This window comes from Somniosus microcephalus, chromosome 1 (assembly GCF_052327205.1).
Source record: "Somniosus microcephalus isolate GS21.2 chromosome 1, FLI_Smic_1.0, whole genome shotgun sequence".
Lineage (NCBI taxonomy): Eukaryota > Metazoa > Chordata > Chondrichthyes > Squaliformes > Somniosidae > Somniosus > Somniosus microcephalus.
In genome coordinates, this window is record NC_140987.1 from 64,631,111 (window position 1) to 64,655,849 (window position 24,739).

The window sequence follows — 24,739 nt, forward strand, 5'->3', positions numbered from 1 at the left end:
TCCCTCCAGGCTTTCCGATAGGCGCTGGGCAGTGGCCTCCTGCTACCTTCAGAGAACAGAACATGGCGCCTGCGCTCCACTGCGCCAACCAGTACCCTCAGGTCACCCTCGCTGAAGCGCTGCGCTCTCTCCCTGGCCTTCTCCATTGTCCTGGGCGTTGAACAGTTCAAGCAGCAGTGGTCAGGCCTTGCTTCAGGGCTGCAGTGTGCAGGGCGTGGCAGCCAAACAATTCCACCCTCCCCCTTTAAGAGCTGACTGGCGCCAGAGTGTCTGCCTTCAATCAGCAACTCACCGCACCTGCGCTGCGCCTGCCCTCGTTGGTAGCACCCCAGCCCGCCGGCTTAACGCCTAATGATAGTCGTGCATCGCCTGCTTTAGCGCAGCAGCAACCTCCTGGGGCGATGCAACTGAATATCGGTGAAGGTGGCACTAAGTTGCACCGGGCGGAAAATTTAGTGACCGCCCGGCTGTAGCGCCCCAAACATGGCTATACTGAATTTCTAGGCCATGGTCTACAGAGCAGCAGTGATACCCACCCTGCTGTATGCCTCAGGGTCATGGCCCATGTACAGCAGGCACCTCAAAGCACTGGAGAGGTACCACCAACGCTGTCTCCGCAAGATCCTGCAAATCCATTGGCAGGATAGGCACACCAATGTCGGTGTTCTTGCTCAGGCCAACATCCCCAGCATCGAAGCTTTGACCATGCTCAATCAGCTCCGATGGACGGGTCACATTGTCCGCATGCCCGATACGAGACTCCCAAAACAAGCGCTCACTCGGAACTCTGGCACGGCAAGAGAGCCCCAGGTGGGCAGAGGAAACGCTTCAAGGACACCCTCAAAGCCTCCTTGAAGAAGTGTAACATCCCCACCAACACCTGGGAATCCCTGGCCCAAGACCGCACAAAGTGGAGGAGAAGCATCCGGGAAGGCGCCGAACACCCAGAGTCTCTTCGCCGGGAGCAAGTGAAAGCCAAGCGCAGGCAGTGCAAGGAGCACGCGTCAATCCAAGCACTCCACCCACCTGCCCCTTCAACCACCATCTGCCCCACCTGTGACAGAGACTGTAGGTCCCGCATTGGACTCATCAGTCACCTGAGAACTCATTTTTAATGTGGAAGCAAGTCATCCTCGGTTCCGAGGGACTGCCTAAGAAGAAGAGTTAACAGGCAGTTTTGCGGCTTTTCCCCATTTTACGCCTGCAATTGCAGGCTTCCCGATGGCTGCGAACCTCGCCAGGGTCAGCGAGGTGAGCAGTGGGTCTGCGGGGGTGAGAGGGGTCTAAATGTCAGCTATAGAGTTGAGTGATGGGTGCAAGTGTGGACAGGTAAGTATGAGAGGTGAGTGTAAAGTGTTGGAAAATGTTACGTTACCTTTGCTTCTTCCTGCAAGCTTCAACCCTTGGGGATCCGGAGGTGCCTCATCTCAACAGCAGAGATGACAGAATGGCTGCTGCATTCTCAGGTGCAGTAGCCATCTGCACTTCTGCTGAGGAGAGAGGTCTTGGTGAGCCGGTGTGCAAGGGCTCACCTTAGAACAGAGATCGTCAGTGGGTGACAGCTTCTCAAAATTTTCGACAGATGAAGCGTCATACGCTGACGTCATCTGTCACCGGCTTTCCCTTAATTGGCCGACTAAACCCACAGGGCGGGCTTAGCAAGGCCAATCAAGGGAAAATAGCATGAGTTCATCAGACGTCGTTGGGGGCAGGACTGAAACCCAGAAACCAGAAGTCCTGCCTCCAGAGGTAAGATTGCGGCCAGAGTTAGCGTTTCAGGTCAATGACCTTTTGTCATACTTTCCCATTTGGTTTACATTCTCTCTTTTCAAGTATGCATCTAATTGTCTTTTTAAGTAGTGGTTTAATTTCTGTCGGTGTCCACTTGTGGTAAAGCATTCCATGTTTGAAACAACCTCTGTGTGGAAAGATTTCCTCGAACTTCCCCCTTTACTCTTCTAGCGATAATCCTCACTCAGATTACCAACTCAGTTGTGGCTTTCATGGATTTTATCTTGTTTGCCAACCCATGGAAACAATCTTTCACTATTTACCCTTATTCTTTCAAACCGTAATATTTTTTATGTAGACTGTGTGTCCATGAATTTTTTGTCATTCAATGTAATTTTTGTTTAATCTCAATGAACCTGAAATTGGATGACCTCTCTCCATAGGGGTTTCCAGAGCCTTTTGTGGAGGATATGGTGAGCATCCCTGATGCTAAGTACACAAAGGGGGAGTTTGAGGTAAGAAACTGTAGTATTCGTGAATACGATTGCTCAGAAGATTGAAAATCTTTATATAAGTATAGATTTAGGGATGTATTTTCATTGGATGGGCTGACAGCTGGGAATTTTGCTGCGATTTTCCGATCTGTGTTGGCGGCTCACTGGCAGTTGCTCACCCCTGGTGAATCCTTAGAAGATTTAGGCTGTAAAGCTTTAAATGAAGACATCTAAGATTAGAAATGATTGCTACCGATAATAATGGATGTATGATTACATTCCCTTCTCCTCTACTTTAACGGAGGCGTTGACCCATTTAACACAAACCAGTTAATGTCTGCGCTAAAATGCAACAAGAACAACTTGAATTTACATAGCGCCTTTAATGTAGTAAAAAGTCCCGAAGCGCTTCACAGGAGCGTCATCAGACAAAGTTTGACACCAATTCACATAAGGAGACATTAGGATAGGTGACCAAAAGCTTGGTCAAAAGGTTAAGTTTTAAGGAGTGTCTTCAAGGAGGAGAAAGGAGTAGAATGGCAGAGAGGGAAGGAATTCCAGAGTTTAGGGCTTAGACTGCTGAAGACACGGCCGCCAAGGGTGGGGCGATGAAAATCGCAGACGTGCAAGAGGCCAGAATGGGAGGAATGCAGAGTTCTTGGAGATTTGTAGGTCTGGAGGAGGTGACAGAAATAGGGAGGGGCGAGGCCATGGTAGGATTTGAACACAAGAATGAGAATTTTAAATTCGCTGCATTGCTGGACCAAGAGCCAATGTAGGTCAGCAAGTTGAGAGAGATGGGTGAGCAGGAATTGGTGCAAGTTAGGAAATGGGCAGCAGAGTTTTGGATGAGCTGAACTTTATGGAGAGTGGAAGATGGGAGACCGGCTAGGAGAGCGTTGGAATATTTGAGTTAGGCGGTAACAAAAGCATGGATAAGGGCTTCATCAGCAATTGGGGTGAGGCGGGGTGGAGATGGGTGATGTTAAGGAGGTGGAAGTATGCAGTCTTGGTGATGGAGGGTATACGAGGTCAGTAGCTTAGCTCAAGGTCAAATAGGAAGCCAAGATTGTGAACAGTCTGGTTTAGCTTCAAACAGTGGGCAGGGAATGGGTTGGAATCAATGGCTAGGGAACGGAGTTTGCGGAGGGGGCCGAAGACAATGGCTTCAGTCTTCCCAATATTTAATTGGAAGAAATTTCTGCTGATCCAATAGATGGCAGACAATCAGCTTGACAAATCAGAGGCAGTAGAGAGGTCGAGAGGTGGTGGTGAGGTAGAACTGGCTTTCATCAGCGTACATGTGAAATGAGATGTTGTATTTTCGGATGGTGTTGCTGAGCGACAATATGACAGATAGGAGGGTGCCAAGGATAGATCCTTGGGGGGACTCCAGACATAGCTGTGCGGGAATGGGAAGAGAAGCCATTGCGGGAGATTCTTTGGCTATGACTGTATAGGTAAGAATGGATAAGAATGTAACCAGGAGAGGGCAGTCCCATTTAGCTGGTCAATGGAGGAGAGGCGTTGGAGGAGGTTGGCGTGGCCATCCGTGTCAAAAGCTACAGACAGGTCAAGAAGGATGAAGAGGAATAGTGCACCATGGTCACAGTCACGCAGGATGTAATTTGTGACTTTAATAAGGACCGTTTCAGTGCTGTGACAGGGTCAAAAACTGTTATAAACGCCACACAATACTCGAAACATGTGTCCGATTTGGAGGGGCTTATTCAACAATGCTTTTGTAAAAGAACACCTCTAAAGGCATAAGATTGAGCATGTAGGATAAATATGAAAGCTCAGGCTAAAAAAGCTTGATCCGAAATCAAAAAGTCAAAAGGAAAACTTACCTCTACAAATCTTGGAGGGAAAACATAGGAACAGCAGTACACCATTCAACCCCTCGAGCCTTCTCTGCCCTTCAATTAGATCATGGTTGATCTGTACCTCAACTCCACTTTTCCGTCTTTGCTCCATGTCCATTGATACCCTTACCTAACAAAAATCTATCAATCTCAGTCTTGAAGTTTCAATTGACCCAGCATCCACAGCCTTTTGAGGCAGTACACTCCAGATTTCTACTACACTTTTGTGCTGGCCGCGCTAGACGTGCTCCTATCTAGTTATCCAGCAAGTTAAACACTTATTCAAAATAATTCTTCGTGAAGCCGTTTGCTGTTTGAAGCCTTTACTTGAACAATTTTTGTGAAACTGTAAACAAAGATAAAGTATGTTTTGTACGATATTACATAAGATATAAACATATTTACAACAGTAGAATAGATTAATTGTATAACTAACTAACATTTGGACTAACTTCTGTAACTATCAAATATTAACCTTTTATAAACATATTATTGTCAAAATACTAATCTGACAACATTGCTATTATGCTAACAAACAAAGATACTCACAGATATTGCGCTTGGCCTAACATATGAAATCAGATTACATTGGATTGTGAAACCCTTATGGAATCCTCCATTACTGCCAGGTTCTTCCTGGAATTCTACTTCCTGGGATTCTACTTCCTGGGTTACACAGGAAGAAAGGTACAAAGGTCAAATGACCACTCACAGGAAGAAAGGAACAAAGGTCAAATGACCTCTGTTTCATACAAACACACTGCTAACACATAACCACCACCAGAGGGTGCTATCTGCACATAAAATAGTCCATCGGTCCAGAACACTCCCCATCTGGGGTCGTTAACGACTCCACATCGTCCGAACTCTACTTGTCACTGGAGTCCTCTGGCAGCAAAAGAAGAACCACCTCGGAGACAGTCCGTCGGTGTCGATGATAGGATGCAGCTTCCGTAGACTGCTGTGAGGAGGTAGGTTGCGTTCTGCTACGCACAGTTCCAGTCTGGGTATGGTGAGGTCTGGCTGGGGCGCCAACTTGCCTCTATCAAAGACGAAGCCGATTTTGCTTTGTCCTTCTTGAGTGGTGACCTTCAGATAAGCCACACTTGCAATGGCCTTAGCGGATGCATCTGCAAAGACACAAAGCTCTTTGAATTGGGCATTTAAGGGAGAGAAAGACGAATAGCAGCGAGCTACTCGGATCTCCTGTAAGTCTTGGAGTGAGTCTCTCCATCTGTCCCACTCTGCTTCCATCTCTTCAGGGAGAGGTGAATCCCACTCTTCAGCACGTGTGGAGAGTTCCCTGAGGAGCAGCCTGCCTTGTATGGTGACAGGGGCTAAGAAGCCGAGAGGGTCATATAGGCTGTTGACTGTAGAGAGCACTCCTCTACGTGTGAAGGGTTTCGTGATGTCTAAGACTTGGAACGTGAACGTGTCTGTTGCTATGTTCCACGACACCCCTAGGCTACGCTGTAAGGGGAGGTCATCAGTGAAGAGGTCTAGGTCTTTGACGTCCTTAGCACGATCTTCAGGGGGGAATGCCTCCATCACTGCTTGTCTGTTAGAGGCTATCTTATGCAGCCTGAGGTTGGATAGTGCAAGTAGTTCCTGGGCTCGTCCGAGGGTACTGATGGCCTCTGCTTCGGTCGGGAATGACTTCAGTGCGTCGTTGACATAGAACTCTCGTTCGATGAACCCTCTCACATCACTGCCAAAGTTGTCGTCTTCTTCCTTGGCAGCTCTCCTTAGTCCGTATATGGCGACAGCAGGGGATGGGCTATTCCCAAAGACATGGACACGCATTCTGTAGTCCACAATGTCTCTATTGGGGTCATTGTCCCGATACCACAGAAGCGGAGGAAGTCTCTGTGGTCTTCTCTCACCACGAAGCAATGAAACATGTGCTGGATATCGGCAGTGATGGCGACGGGCTCTTTCCTGAATCTCATGAGCACTCCCAAGAGGCTGTTGTTAAGATAGGGCCCTGTGAGGAGTACGTCGTTGAGAGAGACTCCCTGATATGGTGCACTGGAGTCAAACACCACGCGGATCTGTTCCGGCTTTTTGGGGTGATAGACTCCGAAGGAAGGGAGGTACCAACACTCTTGGCCTTCCTGGAGTGGAGGAGCTATCTCTGCGTGATCGTTGACAAGCATTTCCTTGACAAACTCTAGGAAGTGTGCTTTCATCTTTGGCTTCTTCTCTAGTGTGCGACGGAGTGAGTTAAGACGATTATAGGCATAACCCCTGTTGTTCGGCAGCCGTCGTCTGGGGTTCCGGAAGGGTAAGGGTGCAACCCAGCTGTTAGAGCTGTCACGAGAGACCTCATTGTCCATAATCTGGAGGAACCTCATGTCGTCGATCGATGGAGCAAGTTTGTGGTCGTTGGCGGTGCGACAGAAGACTGACTGACTCGGGTTCTCTCCAGTGAGCATCATCTGTGTGCTGTCTGCGGAGATCAGTGCTGGGGTTTTCTGAGGCTGAGCCGTGTGACTGAACTTCTCTGTCACCCGGATCTGACTACTGCATGGGGTAAGGTAGCTTGGATGACTATTCTCCAAGATGGAAGTCTTGAGTGTGCTGACCTGAGATGGCTTGTTCTCTAGTGTGCGACGGAGTGAGTTAAGACGATGATAGGCATACATCTCAGATTCTTGGCGACGTCCTACAGGGTACACATTAATGAGGCATATCTTGGAGCATGCTCTTTCGCTCACTCCTTCTCCACACACCTCGGTGCACCTGGATGTAATCTCCAGACCAGCAGCTCCCTCTCTCTCCCCGCCGTGCACTGAAGCGGGAGGAGGCGTCTCTGACTTCCAAGGAGCTGGGCCTGGGTGTAGTGCTGAAACATGCCGATCACTTTCACATTCAGTGAATTTTGCATCTACCTTGCAGTTCTTGGCGAGATGGCTCGTGGAAGAGCAGCACTTGAAACATATAGAGTTCTCTTTAAGACATTGTTTCCGATCTTCCAGGGACATCTCCCTGAAGCCTCTGCACTTCTTTAAAGGATGGGGCTTGTTGTGGATAGGGCATTGTTTGCTCATATCCTCAGGTTTCTTCTGAATCTTTGTGTGCTCAGTTGAGGACACTTGCATTTTGTGGACAGATATTGGTGTCCTTCCATGTCTGTCGAACTTGTCTCTTCTGGCAAGTGCTGGTGGGCGGAGAAGAAGTTGAAGCTGGGGTCGTTCCTGGCTTTGGCTTCTTTACGGATGAATTTAACGAATGCAGAGAATGGTGGGAACGCCACGTTGTGCTTTAGCTTGAACTTTGATCCAAACGTTATCCACTTCTCCTGCAGGTTAAATGGAAGCTTCTCAATGATGGGACTTACCCCGCTGGAAGTGTCGAAGTACGATAGACCGGGTAGGTAGCCGTCCTGCTTTGCGGCTTCGAGTTCCGACAGCAGATCTCCAAGGTCGCGGAGCTTCTGGGGTTCCTTACTCGTCAACCTCGGAAAGTTCTCCAACCTGTCAAAGAGAGCCCTTTCAATGGCTTCAGGCGAGCCGTAGCTTTCTTCCAGCCTCGCCCAAGCCTTCTCCAACCCCTCTGACAGCTGTCCCACATTGGCCGCTTTTATCCTGCAGGCCTGTCCGGCGGACTCTGGGCCGAGCCATTTGATAAGGAGGCCGAGCTCTTCTCCTGCCGACAGGTCTAAGCCCGATATGGCATCGTGGAAGCAGGACTTCCAAGCCCGATAATTCTCTGGCCTGTCATCAAATTTAATTAACCCCAAAGTCACCAGCTGGGTGCGTGCATGGTATTTGGCGAGGTCGTAGGTGCTGGGACCTGTGCCAGGGTTGCCTTGGCTAGGGGCTCTGTTGGGGGTCTCAAGGAACCGAGAGGGGATTTGCCTCTGACTTTCTCTATTCGGCGTCCTATTCCTCTGCACCGTGTCTTCCGTTCTGCTGGGGGAGACTCTGCGGCTTGAGGCACGCTGTCTGCTTTGACCTTGATTGGCAAGTTGTGGCATGTTATACGAAGTGCTTGCGTCTGTAGAGATGTGCGGGCCTTCATCCCTTTCTCCTGTAAACTGTATGTCGGCATGGTCGCTCACGTAACCTATGGTGCGTTGTCGTGGACTCTGCCATGAAGCGGGAATTAAAGGTTTGTAAGCTGTCTCAGGATAAGCTCCCTCCAAAACTGCCTCGAATACTTGTGTCTTGGCTAATGCAGCATCTATCTCTTTTTGTTGCTGCAGAGCGTCTAATGTGGCTTGGAGGCGGGCCTGTTCAGCCTGGTGTTCAACTTGGATAAACATAATTTAATAGGACAGAGTCAGCATGGTTTTATGAAGGGGAAGTCATGTTTGACAAATTTGCTCGAATTCTTTGAGGATGTAACATACAGGGTGGATAAAGGGGAACCAGTGGATGTAGTGTATTTGGACTTCCAAAAGGCATTTGACAAGGTTCCACACAAAAGATTACTGATCAAGATAAGAAATCACAGGATTGGGTGTAATATACTGGCATGGGTGGAAGATTGGCTATCTAACAGAAAACAAAGAGTTGGGATAAATGGTTCATTCTCGGGCTGGCAATCAGTAACTAATGGTGTTCCGCAGGGGTCAGTGCTGGGACCCCAACTCTTTACAATCTATATTAACGATTTGGAGGAAGGGACCGAGTGCAACATATCCAAGTTTGCCGACGATACAAAGATGGGAGGGAAAGCAATGAGTGAGGAGGACATAAAAAACCTGCAAAAGGACATAGACAGGCTAAGTGAGTGGGCAGAGACTTGGCAGATGCAATATAATGTTGGAAAGTGTGAGGTTATGCACGTTGGCAGAAAAAATCAAAGAGCAAGTTATTATCTAAATGGAGAGAAACTGCAAAATGCTACAGTACAAAGGGATCTGGGGGTCCTGGTACATGAAACACAAAAAGTTAGTATGCAGGTGCAACAGGTGATCAGGAAGGCCAATGGAATCTTGGCTTTTATTGCAAGGGGGATGGAGTATAAAAACAAGGAAGTCTTGCTGCAGTTATACAGGGTATTGGTGAGGCCACACCTGGAATACTGCATGCAGTTTTGGTTTCCATATTTAAGAAAAGATATACTTGCTCTCAAGGCGGTTCAGAGAAGGTTCACTCGGTTGATTCCAGAGATGAGGGGGTTGGTGTATGAGGAAAGGTTGAGTAGGTTGGGACTCTACTCATTGGAGTTCAGAAGAATGAGAGGCGATCTTATCGAAACATATAAGATTGTGAGGGGGTTTGATCGGGTGGATGCGGGGAGGATGTTTCCACTGATGGGTGAGACTAGAACTAGGGGGCATAATCTAAGAATAAGGGGCTGCGCTTTCAAAACTGAGATGAGGGGAAACTTCTTCACTCAGGGAGTAGTAAATCTATGGAATTTGCTACCCCAGAGAGCTGTGGAAGCTGCAACATTAAATAAATTTAAAATGGAGATAGACAGTTTCCTAGCTGATAAGGGAATTAGGGGTTACGGGGAGCGGGCGGGGAAGTGGACGTGAGTCTAGGTTCGGATCAGCCATGATCCTATTGAATGGCGGAGCAGGCCCGAGGGGCCGTATGGCCTACTCCTGCTCCTACTTCTTATGTTCTTATGTTCTTATGTGACGGGCCTGTTCAGCCTGGCGTTCAACTTGGTGACGGGCCTGTTCGGCTTGGAATCGGGCCTGTTCGGCTTGGGATCGGCCTGTTCGGCTTGTGATTTAGCTTGGAGACGGGCCTGTTCGGCTTGATGTCGGGCCTGCTCGGCTTGTGATTCAGCTTGGAGACGGGCCTGTCTTACTTTTATTTCTATTTCACTGTTCGCATGCGCAGCTCTGGCTTGAGCTGCCACTAGCTTAGCTCGTGCTCTGGCGATAGTCACGCTTATTCTAGAACCACCTGATGACATAAGAACATAAGAACATAAGAAATAGGAGCAGGAGTAGGCCAATCGGCCCCTCGAGCCTGCTCCGCCATTCAATAAGATCATGGCTGATCTGATCCTAACCGCCAATCTACTATCACAGAACCATCTCCTGAATCTAACAGAATTAGACACACGAAATAGGAGCAGGATCAGGCTACATGGCCCCTGGGCCCGCTCCGCTACCCACAGGGCCATAACCGATCCGAACCTAGACTCATGTCCAAATTCCTGCCCGCTCCCCGTAATCCTTAATTCCCTTTACTTCTAGGAAACTGTCTATTTCTGTTTTAAATTTATGTAATGATGTAGCTTCTACAGCTTGTTGGGGCAGCATATTCCATGGACCTACCACCCTCTGAGTGAAGTAGTTCCTCCTCCTCTCAGTTTTGAAAGAGCAGCCCCTTATTCTAAGACTATGCCCCCTAGTTCTAGTTTCACCCATCATCGGGAACATTCTCCCCGCATCCACCTGATCCAACCCCTTCACAATCTTATATGTTTCAATAAGATCGCCTCTCGTTCTTCTGAACTCCAATGAGTAGAGTCCCAATCTACTCAACCTCTCCTCATATGTCCATCCCCTCATCCCCGGGATTAACCGAGTGAACCTTCTTTGTACTGACTCGAGAGCAAGTATGTCTTTTCTTAAGTATGGACACCAAAACTGTACGCAGTATTCCAGGTGCGGTCTCACCAATACCTTGTACAACTGAAGTAATACCTCCCTATTTTTATATTCTATCCCCCTAGCAATGAAAGCCAACATTCCATTGGCCTTCTTAATCACTTGCTGCACCTGCATACTAACCTTTTGAGTTTCGTGCACCAGGACCCCCAGATCCCTTTGTACTTCAGTACTTTCCAGTTTCTTGCCATTAAGATAATAACTTGCTCTACGATTTTTCCTGCCAAAGTGCATAACCTCGCACTTTCCAGTATTGTATTCCATCTGCCAAATCTCTGCCCACTTATTTAGCCTGTCGATGTCCCCTTGCAGGTTTTTTATGTCCTCCTCACTCACTACTTTCCCCCCCATCTTAGTATCATCTGCAAACTTTGAAATATTACACTCGGTCCCCTCCTCCAAATCGTTAATATAGATTGTAAAGAGTTGGGGACGCAGCACCGACCCCTGCGGAACACCACTAGTTACTGATTGCCAGTCTGAGAATGAACCATTTATCCCAACTCTCTGCCTTCTGTTAGATAGCCAATCCTCTATCCATGCCAGAATATTACCCCCAATCCCGTGATTTTTTATCTTAAGCAATAATCTTTTGTGTGGCACCTTGTCAAATGCCTTTTGGAAGTCTAAATACACTGCGTCCACTGGTTCCCCTTTATCCACCCTATATGTTACTTCCTCAAAGAACTCCAGCAAATTTGTCAAACATGACTTCCCCTTCATAAAACTATGCTGACTTTGTCCTATTAAATTATGATTATCTAAATGTCCTGTTACTGTCTCCTTAATAATGGACTCCAAAATTTTACCTACCACAGATGTTAGGCTAACCGCTCTATAGTTTCCAGCCTTCTGTCTACTGCCCTTTTTAAATAAGGGTGTTACATTAGCAGTTTTCCAGTCTGCCGGGACCTTTGCCGAGTCCAGGGAGTTTTGAAAAATAATTACCAATGCATCCACAATCCCTACCGCCACTTCCCTCAAGACCCTAGGATGTAAGCCAGGTGATTTATCCGCCTTGAGTCCCATTATTTTACCGAGTACCACTTCCTTAGTGATTTTGATCGTGTTTAGCTCCTCCCCCCCTAGAGCCCCCTGTTTGTCCAGTGTTGGGATATTCTTAGTGTCCTCTACTGTAAAGACTGATACAAAATATTCATTCAGTGTTTTTGCCATCTCCATATTTCCCACCATTAATTTCCCGGTCTCATCCTCTAAGGGACCAACATTTACTTTAGCCACCCTTTCTCTTTTTATATAACTATAAAAACTCTTACTATCTGTTTTTATATTTTTTGCTAATTTACTTTCATAATCTATCTTCCCTTTCTTAATTAATCTTTTTGTTATCTTTTGCTGTCTTTTAAAGTTTTCCCAATCCTCTATCCTCCCACTAGATTTGGCTACCTTATATGCCCTTGTTTTTAGTCGAATACTATCCTTAATTTCTTTACTTAGCCACGGATGGCTGTCTTTTCTTTTACACCTTTTTCTTCTCAGTGGAATATATTGTTTTTGAAAGTTGTAAAATAACTCCTTAAATGTACACCACTGATCATGTATCGTCTTACCCATTAATCTATTTTCCCAATCCACTCTACTCAATTCCGCTCTCATACCTTCATAGTCTCCTTTATTCAAGCTTAGCACGCTTGTTTGAGATACAACCTTCTCACCCTCTAATTGAATATGGAATTCAACCATGTTATGGTCACTCATTCCAAGGGGGTCCTTTACTAGGACATTTTTAATTAATCCTGTCTCGTTACACAGGACCAGATCTAAGGTTGCTTGCCCCCTGGTCGGTTCAGTTACATACTGCTCAAGAAACCCATCCCTAATACACTCAATGAACTCATCCTCAAGGCAACCCTGCCCAATTTGATTTGTCCAATTAATATGATAGTTAAAATCCCCCATAATTATAGATGTTCCCTTATTACAAGCCTTAACTATTTCCTGATTGATACTCCGTCCAACCGAGTTGCAACTGTTCGGTGGCCTATAGACTACGCCCACTAATGTTTTTTCCCCTTATTATTCCTTATCTCCACCCAAACTGTTTCATTATCCTGATCTTTTGCCCCAATATTATTTCTCTGTATTACAGTGATTCCTTCCTTTATTAACATAGCCACCCCACCTCCCCTTCCTTCCTGCCTGTCCTTCCTGATCGTTAAATAACCTGGTATGTTTAATTCCCAGGCATTGTCACCCTGCAGCCATGTTTCTGTAATGGCCACAAGATCATACCCATATGTAGTTATTTGTGCCATTAACTCGTCTATTTTGTTACGAATGCTACGTGCATTCAGATAGAGAACTTTCAAATATGTTTTGGGACACTTAGTTCCTGCTTTTGCCCTTTTTATTACTTTACCTTTTACTCCATACCTTCTGCCCCTTCCTGACACGCTCTCGTTTTTAATTTCCCCACTGTTACCTAAGTCTATGACCTTCTCTGTTGTCATTTTTATTATTTGCTCTCTAGGAACCTCCCCCCCACTAGTTAGTTTAAAGCCCTCTCTACAGCCCTAGTTATATGATCCGCCAGGACTCTAGCCCCAGCACTGGCCAAGTGAAGCCCGTCCCAATGGAACAGCTCCCTCCTGCCCCAGTACTGGTGCCAGTGTCCCAGGAAGCAAAACCCATTTCTCCCACACCAGTCTTTGAGCCACGCATTTAACTCTCTAATTTTATTTGTCCTAGCTAAATTTGCTTGTGGCTCAGGTAATAATCCAGAGATTATTACCCTTGATGTCCTGTCTTTTAATTTGACCCCTAGCTGCTCATACTCCTTTAACAGAACCGGCTTCCTAGTCCTATCTATGTTGTTTGTACCAACATGGACCACGACAACTGGATCCACCCCCTCCCACTGCAAGTTTCTTACCAGCCCAGAGGAGATGTCCTTAACCCTGGCACCGGGTAGGCAACACAGCCTACGGGACTCTCGCTCTCGGCTGCAGAGAACTCTATCTACCCCCCTAATAATACTATCCCCTACCACTACAACATTTCTATTTACTCCCCCCTCTTGAATGGCCCCCCGTTCCACGGTGCTGTGGCCAGGTTGCTCATCCTCCCTGCAGTCCCTGCTCCTGTCCCCACAGGGAGTAAGAACCTCGAACCTGTTGGACAAGAGCAAGGGCTACGGCTCCTCCAACACTACCTCCTGGATCCCCGTACCTGCCTCACTCGTAGTCACACCGTCCTGTCCCTGACCATGGGCTATATCTGAATTAATTAACTTCATAGGTATGACCATCTCCTGAAACACAGAGTCCAGGAACTTCTCCCCCTCCCTGATGTGTCGCAGTGTCTGAAGCTCAGACTTCAGCTCATCAACACAGAGCTGGAGTTTCTGTAGCAGCAGACACTTGTCACAGACGTAATCACCGTGAGCCTCAATGGGGTTCACCGGCTCCCACATCTCGCAACAGTAACACATCACCTGCTCCATTCTATGTAATTAATTAAATTTTTTATTGTTAGTTATGGACATCCTCTGCCCGATTATAGATGCTAGTATCCCCTTTAATTTATTGGATTTGTTAAATCAATTCCTCTAATTACACCAGTTAAATGGTTTACCAACAGTCACTCTGCACCAGAAAGGCCTTATTAACTACAACCCACAGAGATAAAGTTTGAAAAGAGCACCTAACACCCCACTTACCCTAACTCACACTTACCCAAACTCAGAGCACTTTCTGCTGACCATGAACCAGCTTGCGATCTGACGTAACCGGAGCTTATAGACCGATTGTCACCTTCTACAGTTTCGTCTACCTGTTTAAGGTCTTCTCCTCGCTGCAAAGCATTTTCGTTATTATCTTCTGACATGTTGATGTGAGGTAGATGTGCTCTACGAGGTTAAGACTTACACTGGGTTCCTCCTGCTCCGCTCTTCACAGCTAGCCATAATGCTATCTTTTCACTGTACTGGCCACGCTAGACGTGCTCCTATCTAGTTATCCAGCAAGTTAAACACTTTGCAAAATAATTCTTCGTGAAGCCGTTTGCTGTTTGAAGCCTTTACTTGAACAATTTTTGTGAAACTGTAAACAAAGTTAAAGTATGTTTTGTACATAAACTGAGTACTGTACATTCGATATTACATAAGATATAAACATATTTACAACAGTAGAATAGATTAATTGTATAACTAACTAACATTTGGACTAACTTCTGTAACTATCAAATATTAACCTTTTAAACATATTATTGTCAAACTACTACTCTGACAACATTGCTATTATGCTAACAAACAAAGATACTCACAGATATTGCGCTTGGCCTAACATATGAAATCAGATTACATTGGATTGTGAAACCCTTATGGAATCCTCCATTACTGCCAGGTTCTTCCTGGAATTCTACTTCCTGGGATTTTACTTCCTGGGTTACACAGGAAGAAAGGTACGAAGGTCAAATGACCTCTCACAGGAAGAAAGGAACAAAGGTCAAATGACCTCTGTTTCATACAAACACACTGCTAACACATAACCACCACCAGAGGGTGCTATCTGCACATAAAATAGTCCATCGGTCCAGAATACCTTTGGTTGCAAAAGTGTTTCTTGATTTCACTCCTAAATATCCTGGCTCTAATGTTAAGATTATGTCCTCTCGTTCTTGATTCCCCACCAGAGGGAATATTTTCACACTATCTACCCAATTGAATCCTTTTAACATTTTAAACACCTTGCTCAGATCACCCCTCAATCTTCTGAAAGGAGAAGGGGTTGACTGGAATGAATAAAGGAACATGTTAAAAGTATGATCAGAGGAGCAAAGGAAGACTTAGAAAAAAGCAAAGTTCCTGAGGCAAATGTAACAGGAGCTGTCAGCTTGTAGGATGCAACATACAATTCAGTGTGAGGCAGCTGTGAATGAAAAATATCTGGATACAGAGGAAAGTACAGCTGTCAGATGCAACTGGGTTCACTTGTTCTCTAGTTATTGCTATAGATCTCAAGGAGCCATTTAGATGAATGGGGCTCCTCAAAGCTGCGTAAAATGTGTAATCTTGTCTACTCTTGTGTAGGGATCTCACAACACAATTACAATAAAAATACAGACACATTTATGATATAAATACATATATCCGCTGTTCCTAGAATCACGTCATCATTTGGAAGTTCTAAGATGAGTAACAGTGTAAAATATGGAGTCAGAAGTCATGTGAGCCTCAAAGACAAAAAATGTCTTTGAAAGTATGAGCTAGATGGGCTGAATGGCCTCCCTCATTTCTACTTGTCCATGTGAAAGAGTTTTGTTTAAGTTGAGGCTAGGTAATATTTTACGATCAGGTCAATGTTAGACTGTAAAGGGGTCGTATTCCACGCACACACCAAAGGAAACTATGGTCCCATGGTCACATATCTGAAAATCGCAAACAATGTGCCCATGATTTGCTGATTTGGGTGCAGAGGGCAGACGAAGTTTGTCTTTGATACATAGTCAGAAAATGATCACCGAAGCTTCATTTTGTTGTACCTCCGTCTATTTTTTTCCTCAGGTCATTCTTAACTTGGTTCGTATTCTTCCGAATGGTGATGAGATGAAGAAGGAAGTGGACAGAGCTCTCGATGCAGTGAGTGATTCAATGACTCCCATGATGCATCACCTAAGAGAGCTCATCATCAACACCTACAAGAAGGTAACACTTTACTTATTTCTATATTCAAAAGCGGCGGTGTCACTCACTATCAACTGTTAATTAATACACTTTATGTGTTTACTTTTCATTGTCTATTATGTTGACAATTTATTCAATGCACATATTGAGGGTGATTTTCACTTCCTTCGCCTGGTGTCAACACCGGTGATGCGGCCGGCTCCAATTTGAAAGGGGCCGGTGTCCAAAGCGCCCACCTGTTTCAGGCAAGAGGCTCCTTTTAATATGGAAATCGCTGGCGTCAAAATTGCCTCTTCGCCACTAGCATCGGTGGCCGACCAGTGCACTTCCCCAGTCGGTCACCCCAAAGTCAAAATAAACCCCATTGTGACATTTTTCCTGGTTATTTATAGTTGGAGTAAATGCAGAATGATTGATTGGTGATTTTGCACAGCAAGGGGATTAATGTCCAACATATTTGGTATGCATTTATGCACAACCAGAGAGAGCAGGATTAAGCCGGCTGTACAGGCAATGCAGAGTAAAAGATCCACTCTCCGGAACTCAAAGCATCTATGTTATATTTTCATTGCAACAATCCAAGCTCTATTCCAATATTTTTAAGATGTGTTCACAGCAAAGATAATTGAAGCTATTGAAACAGTTTCAATAAGGAGACTCACATTTTCTATAAACTAAAGCTTATATATGACATGAATAGATAGTGTGTCACAGGACAAATAATGACTCTTGTGATATACTGTATTACACATCAGAGACAAAGGCCTAGAAATTCAGTATAGCCACTTTTGGGGCGCTAAAGTCGGGCGGCCGCAAAAGTTTGAGCCCGGCGCAAAGTCGCGCCCCCTTCGCCGATATTCAGTCGCATCGCCCCAAGAGGTTGCTGCTGCGCTAAAACAGGCGATGCACGACTATCTTTAGGCGCTAAGCCGGCGGTGCTGAACAATACCCCCGAGGCCGGGCGCAGCGCAGATGCGGTGAGTTCTTGATTGATGGCAGACACTCTGGCGCCGGTCAGCTCTTAAAGGGGGAGGGTCGATTTGTTTGCCTGCCACGCCCTGCACACTGCAGCCCTCAACCTAGGCCTGACCACTTCAGCTTCACCTGCACAACGCCCAGGGCAATGGAGAAGGCCAGGGAGAGAGCGCAGCACTTCAGCGATGGTGACCTGAGGCTGCTGGTTGGCGGAGTGGAGCGCAGGCGCCATGTTCTGTTCCCAGAAGGTGGCAAGAGGCTGCTGCCCAGCGCCTACCGGAAAGCCTGGAGGGAGGTCTCCAACAGGGTTTCTTCCAACAGCGTGGTTGCCAGGACTCCTGTGCAATGCCGGAAGAAGTTCAACGACCTCACTCGGGTTGTCAGGGTGAGTACCTTTCCAGTGTCCTCCTCATCCCTGCATGTGCACCTCACTTTATGGGCAAAGGGACCTGAAAGCCCTAATGGCCAGCCCTCATCCAGCAGCTATGGGACTGGCATGCAAATCACTTGCACATTCAGCACTTTACACACTGTACAAGCTATTCGACCATGGGAGGCATTGCAGACAAGATCAGGGCTACACACTGTCAGGGCCAGTCCACCATGGGAGGCATTGCAGACAAGAACAGGGCTTCACTCTGTACAAGCTATTCGACCATGGGAGGCAGTGCAGACAAGATCAGGGCTTCACACTGTACTTAGAGGCCGTCCTTTCTCTTGCAGGCCAAGGTGGCGCACAATTGGTGCAACCGAACTGAGACCGGGGGAGGCCGTCCTGACCTCAAAGAGCTCTCCGACCTCGACCAGCGTGTGGAGCGCATTATGGCAGGCCGGCTGATTGGCCCCGTCGCCAGTGGAGATGCCGACCCTGTTCTGGGCACCAATGGTAAGGGCATCACCTTTTGGACCTCTCTCGTTCCACTTGTGCATGAGATCAGCATCCTTTGCCACTGTCCGACCAATGCAGTGAATGGCAGCACTCATGCCTCCCTCGCTGCCGCCCTGTCCTCACTCTAAAGCTACTCTTGTGCCTTCCTGCTTTCAGATGGTGAATCGCCAGGTGAGGAGGCGGGCCCTCAAGCTGCCACTGTCAGCCCTTCGGAAGACGAGGAGGAGGAAGAGGAAGCCGGCCCATCAGTGCCACCCTCAGCCGCGCCAGCCCATGGCGATGTAGGGGACACGTCTTCCCTGGAGGGGAGCCGGGGGGAAGGGTCGGAGGAGAGTGAAGCTCCGGGGCCCAGCGGCCTGCAGCAACATGGGAGGGGTGGGGAAGCTCGGCGGACTTCTCCCCAGAGGGTGAGTGCGGCCTCCAGTCCTGCGACGGTCAGCGCAGAGGAGGTGCGCCTCCTAGAGGAAATGGCCGTCCAGGCTGAGCGCAGGCACACTGAGCTCATGGCTGGAGTGGCAAGGATGCCTGACTCCATAGAGTCTCTGTCAAGGGGTGTGCAGCAATTCGGAGCAGCACAGGCCAGTAGTCTGCAACAATTCAGTGCAGCACAGGCCAGGAGTCTGGAACAATTCAGTGCAGCAGAGGCCAGGAGTCTGCAGGACTTCGCGGCAGCACAGTCGGCTTCTAGCCAAGTGCTCAGTCGTGCCGTCCATTCACTGGCTGGTGTCATGCGGACACAGACCAGGGCCACACGGGCATAAGAAATAGGAGCAGGAGTAGGCCAATTGGCCCCTCGAGCCTGCTCCGCCATTCAATAAGGTCATGGCTGATCTGATCCTAACCGCCAATCCACTATGACAGGACTATCTCCTGAATCTAACAGAATTAGACACACGAAACAGGAGCAGGATCAGGCTACACGGCCCCTGGGCCCGCTCCGCTACCCACAGGGCCATGACCGATCCGCACCTAAACTCATGTCCAAATTCCTGCCCGCTCCCCGTAACCCTTAATTCCCTTTTCTTCTAGGAAACTGTCTATTTCTGTTTTAAATTTATGTAATGATGTAGCTTCGACAGCTTTTTGGGGCAGCATATTCCATGGATCTACCACCCTCTGAGTGAAGTAGTTCCTCCTCATCTCAGTTTTGAAAGAGCAGCCCCTTATTCTAAGACTATGCCCCCTAGTTCTAGTTTCACCCATCATCTGGAACATCCTCCCCGCATCCACCCGATCCAACCCCTTCACAACCTTATATGTTTCAATAAGATCGCCTCTCATTCTTCTGAACTCCAATGAGTAGAGTCCCAATCTACTCAACCTCTCCTCATATGTCCATCCCCTCATCCCCGGGATTAACCGAGTGAACCTTCTTTGTACTGACTCGAGAGCAAGTATGTCTTTTCTTAAGTATGGACACCAAAACTGTATGCAGTATTCCAGGTGCGGTCTCACCAATACCTTGTACAACTGAAGCAATACCTCCCTATTTTTATATTCTATCCCCCTAGCAATGAAAGCCAACATTCCATTGGCCTTCTTAATCACTTGCTGCACCTGCATACTAACCTTTTGAGTTTCGTGCACCAGGACCCCCAGATCCCTTTGTACTTCAGTACTTTCCAGTTTCTTGCCATTAAGATAATAACTTGCTCTATGATTTTTCCTGCCAAAATGCATAACCTCACACTTTCCAGTATTGTATTCCATCTGCCAAGTCTCTGCCCACTTACTTAGCCTGTCTATGTCCCCTTGCAGGTTTTTTATGTCCTCCTCTCTCACTACTTTCCCTCCCATCTTAGTATCATCTGCAAACTTTGATATGTTACACTCGGTCCCCTCCTCCAAATCGTTAATATAGATTGTAAAGAGTTGGGGACCCAGCACTGACCCCTGCAGAACACCACTGGTTACTGATTGCCAGTCTGAGAATGAACCATTTATCCCAACTCTCTGCCTTCTGTTAGATAGCCAATCCTCTATCCATGGCAGAATATTACCCCCAATCCCGTGATTTTTTATCTTAAGCAATAATCTTTTGTGTGGCACCTTGTCAAATGCCTTTTGGAAGTCTAAATACAATACGTCCACTGGTTCACCTTTATCCACCCTGTATGTTACTTCCTCAAAGAACTCCAGCAAATTTGTCAAACATGACTTCCCCTTCATAAAACCATGCTGACTTTGTCTTATTAAACTATGATTATCCAAATGTCCTCTTACTGTCTCCTTAATAATGGACTCCAAAATTTTACCTACCACAGATGTTAGGCTAACTGGTCTATAGTTTCCAGCCTTCTGTCTACTGCCCTTTTTAAATAAGGGTGTTAAATTAGCAGTTTTCCAGTCTGCTGGGACCTTTGCTGAGTCCAGGGAGTTTTGGAAGATTATTACCAATGCATCCACAATCCCTACCGCCACTTCCCTCAAGACCCTTGGATGTAAGCCATCAGGTCCAGGTGATTTATCCGCCTTGAGTCCCATTATTTTACCGAGTACCACTTCCTTAGTGATTTTGATCGTGTTTATCTCCTCCCCCCCTATAGCCCCCTGCTTGTCCAGTGTTGGGATATTCTTGGTGTCCTCTACTGTAAAGACTGATACAAAATATTCATTCTGTGTTTTTGCCATCTCCATATTTCCCACCATTAATTTCCCGGTCTCATCCTCTAAGGGACCAACATTTACTTTAGCCACCCTTTTTCTTTTTATATAACTATAAAAACTCTTACTATCTGTTTTTATATTTTTTGCTAATTTACTTTCATAATCTATCTTCCCTTTCCTAATCAATCTTTTTGTTATTTTTTGCTGTCTTTTAAAGTTTTCCCAATCCTCTATCCTCCCACTAGATTTGGCTACCTTATATGCCCTTGTTTTTAGTCGAATACTATCCTTAATTTCTTTACTTAGCCACGGATGGCTGTCTTTTTTCTTTTACACCCTTTTCTTCTCAGTGGAATATACTTTTTTTGGAAGTTGTAAAATAACTCCTTAAATGTACACCACTGATCATGTATCGTCTTACCCTTTAATCTATTTTCCCAATCCACTTTGCTCAATTCTGCTCTCATACCTTCATAGTCTCCTTTATTCAAGCTTAGCACGCTTGTTTGAGATACAACCTCCTCACCCTCTAATTGAACATGGAATTCAACCATGTTATGGTCACTCATTCCAAGGGGATCCTTTACTAGGACATTTTAAATTAATCCTGTCTCGTTACACAGGACCAGATCTAAGGTTGCTTGCCCCCTGGTCGGTTCAGTTACATACTGCTCAAGAAACCCATCCCTAATACACTCAATGAACTCATCCTCAAGGCAACCCTGCCCAATTTGATTTGTCCAGTTAATATGATAGTTAAAATCCCCCATAATTATAGATGTTCCCTTATTACAAGCCTCAACTATTTCTTGATTGATACTCCGTCCAACCGAGTTGCAACTGTTCGGAGGCCTATAGACTACACCCACTAGTGTTTTTTTCCCCTTATTATTCCTTATCTCCACCCAAACTGTTTCATTATCCTGATCTTTTGCCCCAATATCATTTCTCTGTATTACAGTGATTCCTTCCTTTATTAACATAGCCACCCCACCTCCCCTTCCTTCCTGCCTGTCCTTCCTGATCGTTAAATAACCTGGTATGTTTAATTCCCAGGCATTGTCACCCTGCAGCCATGTTTCTGTAATGGCCACAAGATCATACCCATATGTAGCTATTTGTGCCATTAACTCATCTATTTTGTTACGAATGCTACGTGCATTCAGATAGAGAACTTTCAAATGTGTTTTTTGACACTTAGTTCCTGCTTTTGCCCTTTTTATTACTTTACCTTTTACTCCATACCTTCTGCCCCTTCCTGACACGCTCTGGTTTTTCATTTCCCCACTGCTACCTAAGTCTATGACCTTCTCTGTTGTCATTTTTATTATTTGTTCTCTAGGAACCTCCCCCCCACTAGTTAGTTTAAAGCCCTCTCTACAGCCCTAGTTATATGATCCGCCAGGACTCTAGTCCCAGCACTGGCCAAGTGAAGCCCGTCCCAACGGAACAGCTCCCTCCTGCCCCAGTACTGGTGCCAGTGTCCCAGGAAGCAAAACCCATTTCTCCCACACCAGTCTTTGAGCCACGCATTTAACTCTCTGATTTTATTTGTCCTAGCCAAATTCGCTCGTGGCTCAGGTAATAATCCAGAGATTATTACCCTTGAAGTTCTGTTTTTTAATTTGACCCCTAGCTGCTCATACTCCTTTAACAGAACCGGCTTCCTAGTCCTATCTATGTTGTTTGTACCAACATGGACCACGACGACTGGATCCACCCCCTCCCACTGCAAGTTTCTTTCCAGCCCAGAGGAGATGTCCTTAACCCTGGCACTGGGTAGGCAACACAGCCTACGGGACTCTCGCTCTTGGCTGCAGAGAACTCTATCTATCCCCCTAATAATACTATCCCCTACCACTGCAACATTTCTATTTACTCCCCCCTCTTGAATGGCCCCCCGTTCCACGGTGCTGTGGCCAGGTTGCTCATCCTCCCTGCAGCCCCTGCTCCCGTCCCCACAGGGAGTAAGAACCTCGAACCTGTTGGTCAAAGCAAGGGCTGCGGCTCCTCCAACACTACCTCCTGGTTCCCCGTACCTGCCTCACTCGTAGTCACACTGTCCTGACCCTGGCCATGGGCTACATCTGAATTAATTAACTTCATAGGTGTGACCGCCTCCTGATACACAGAGTCCAGGTACTTCTCCCCCTCCCTGATGTGTCGCAGTATCTGAAGCTCAGACTCCAGCTCATCAACACGGAGCTGGAGATCCTGTAGCAGCAGACACTTGTCACAGACGTACTCACCGTTAGCCTCAATGGGGTCTACCGGCTCCCACATCTCGCAACAGTAACACATCACCTGCTCCATTCTATGTAATTAATTTTTAAAAAATGTATTGTTAGTTATGGACACCCTCTTCCCGATTATAGATGCTAGTATCCCCTTTAATTAATTGGATTTAAATTAAATCAATCCCTCTAATTACACCAGTTAAATGGTTTACCAACTGTCTCCACTACAGCACAGAGACCCTAGAAAAAAACTGCAGAATTTAAGATTGTAATAAAAAGAAGAAATACTCACCAACCAATCCAACCAATCACTTACCTCCTTCCTGGTGACGTCACACTTCGATTACTTTTTACCTCTCTCCCCTGCTGTTGAATTGGTCGGGCCTCGCCTCGCCCCGCCCCTCCTTTTAAAGTTGCCGAGCTGCCTCTACCTCACGCAGGTCCGCTCTGGTCGGGCGTCGCTGCTCACTGCACTCCCAGGTCAGCCGCTGTGGTCGGGCCTCGCCTCGCCCCTCCTTTTAAAGTTGCCGCGCTGCCTCTACCTCACGCAGGTCCGCTCTGGTCGGGCGTCGCTGCTCACTGCACTCCCAGGTCAGCCGCTGTGGTCGGGCCTTGCCTTGCCCCTCCTTTTAAAGTTGCCGCGCTGCCTCTACCTCACGCAGGTTCGCTCTGGTCGGGCGTCGCTGCTCACTGCACTCCCAGGTCAGCCGCTGTGGTCGGGCCTCGCCCCTCCTTTTAAAGTTGCCGCGCTGCCTCTACCTCACGCAGGTCCGCTCTGGTCGGGCGTCGCTGCTCACTGCACTCCCAGGCACTAGCTGCTGCCACCCTCGCTGGATCAGCCAGGCATCGCCAGGGCACTCGCCGCGCAGCAGCAGCCCAGCAGTCTGTTCTTCAGCTGTTTGCTGCGCATGCTGCAGTGCTGGCCCGTGTGAGTGCCAATGTCTCAGGCGACCAGCGAGCCCCTGCGATCTGCAAGGTTGCCACCATTCCTGCAGCCGACACTGCCACTCTGCCATTGCAGCTGCCACGAGCTGCTGGACAGACTGCTGCCGCCCAGCCAGAGTTAGAGCAGTCAGCAGCCGGCCACTCCAAGGCCAGAGCTGGTGCAGGCCAACCCCCAAGGGCATCTGCCGTCTCGCCATCTGCCCCTCAGCAGCCTTCCCCCAGCCTTGCTGCAGCCACTGGGCTCCCATTGAGGAGGAGCAGCGGGGCGGGCAGGGGCCAGGCAAGGATGCGCAAGGCATCGCCCTCGCAGGGCAAAAAGTAGAGGTATGCACAAATGCCTGGTGCTTGTTGTAAGGCCGAGACTGGTGCAGTTGTTTTTGTGTAAGGCCGAGACTGGTGTCTTTCTTTCTTTTTGTAAGGCCGAGACTGGTAGTTTTGTGTTTTTGGAGGGGGCTTCTCCACATGAGCATGTAATGTGGGAAGGGCAGAGGTTTTCAATAAATTATTGTTGTTAAATTGCAGTGTGCATGGTTTTTTGGTTAAGTCCTGGTTGCCCTGCTCGGCTGAGGGCTTGTGGAGCGGCTACATTCATCTGCTGACATTGGCACAAGCCATTCCCTGAGAGGGGGCCTAGAACCGACATTCAATAAGCCGGTGACGGGCGGCCCTTGCACTTTGTGCCTCCCTCCTGTGCTGGTCCTCCTCCTCCTGCTCCTCCTCCTGAGGTGGTCCTCCAATCTCTGGTGGCAGTGCCTGAGTCCTGCGGATA

At 47.3% G+C, this 24,739-nt stretch overlaps 1 protein-coding gene across 1 annotated transcript in view; it reads left to right on the forward strand.

The window, feature by feature from the left end:
* The window catches only part of LOC147124143 (paladin-like), a 168,899-nt gene that overhangs the window by 97,571 nt on the left and 46,589 nt on the right, over positions 1 to 24,739 (forward strand). The window contains exons 14-15 of the mRNA XM_085982787.1: positions 2,175 to 2,246; positions 16,198 to 16,338. Coding sequence (XP_085838913.1) covers positions 2,175 to 2,246; positions 16,198 to 16,338 — 213 coding nt within the window. The remainder of the gene's footprint in view (positions 1 to 2,174; positions 2,247 to 16,197; positions 16,339 to 24,739) is intronic.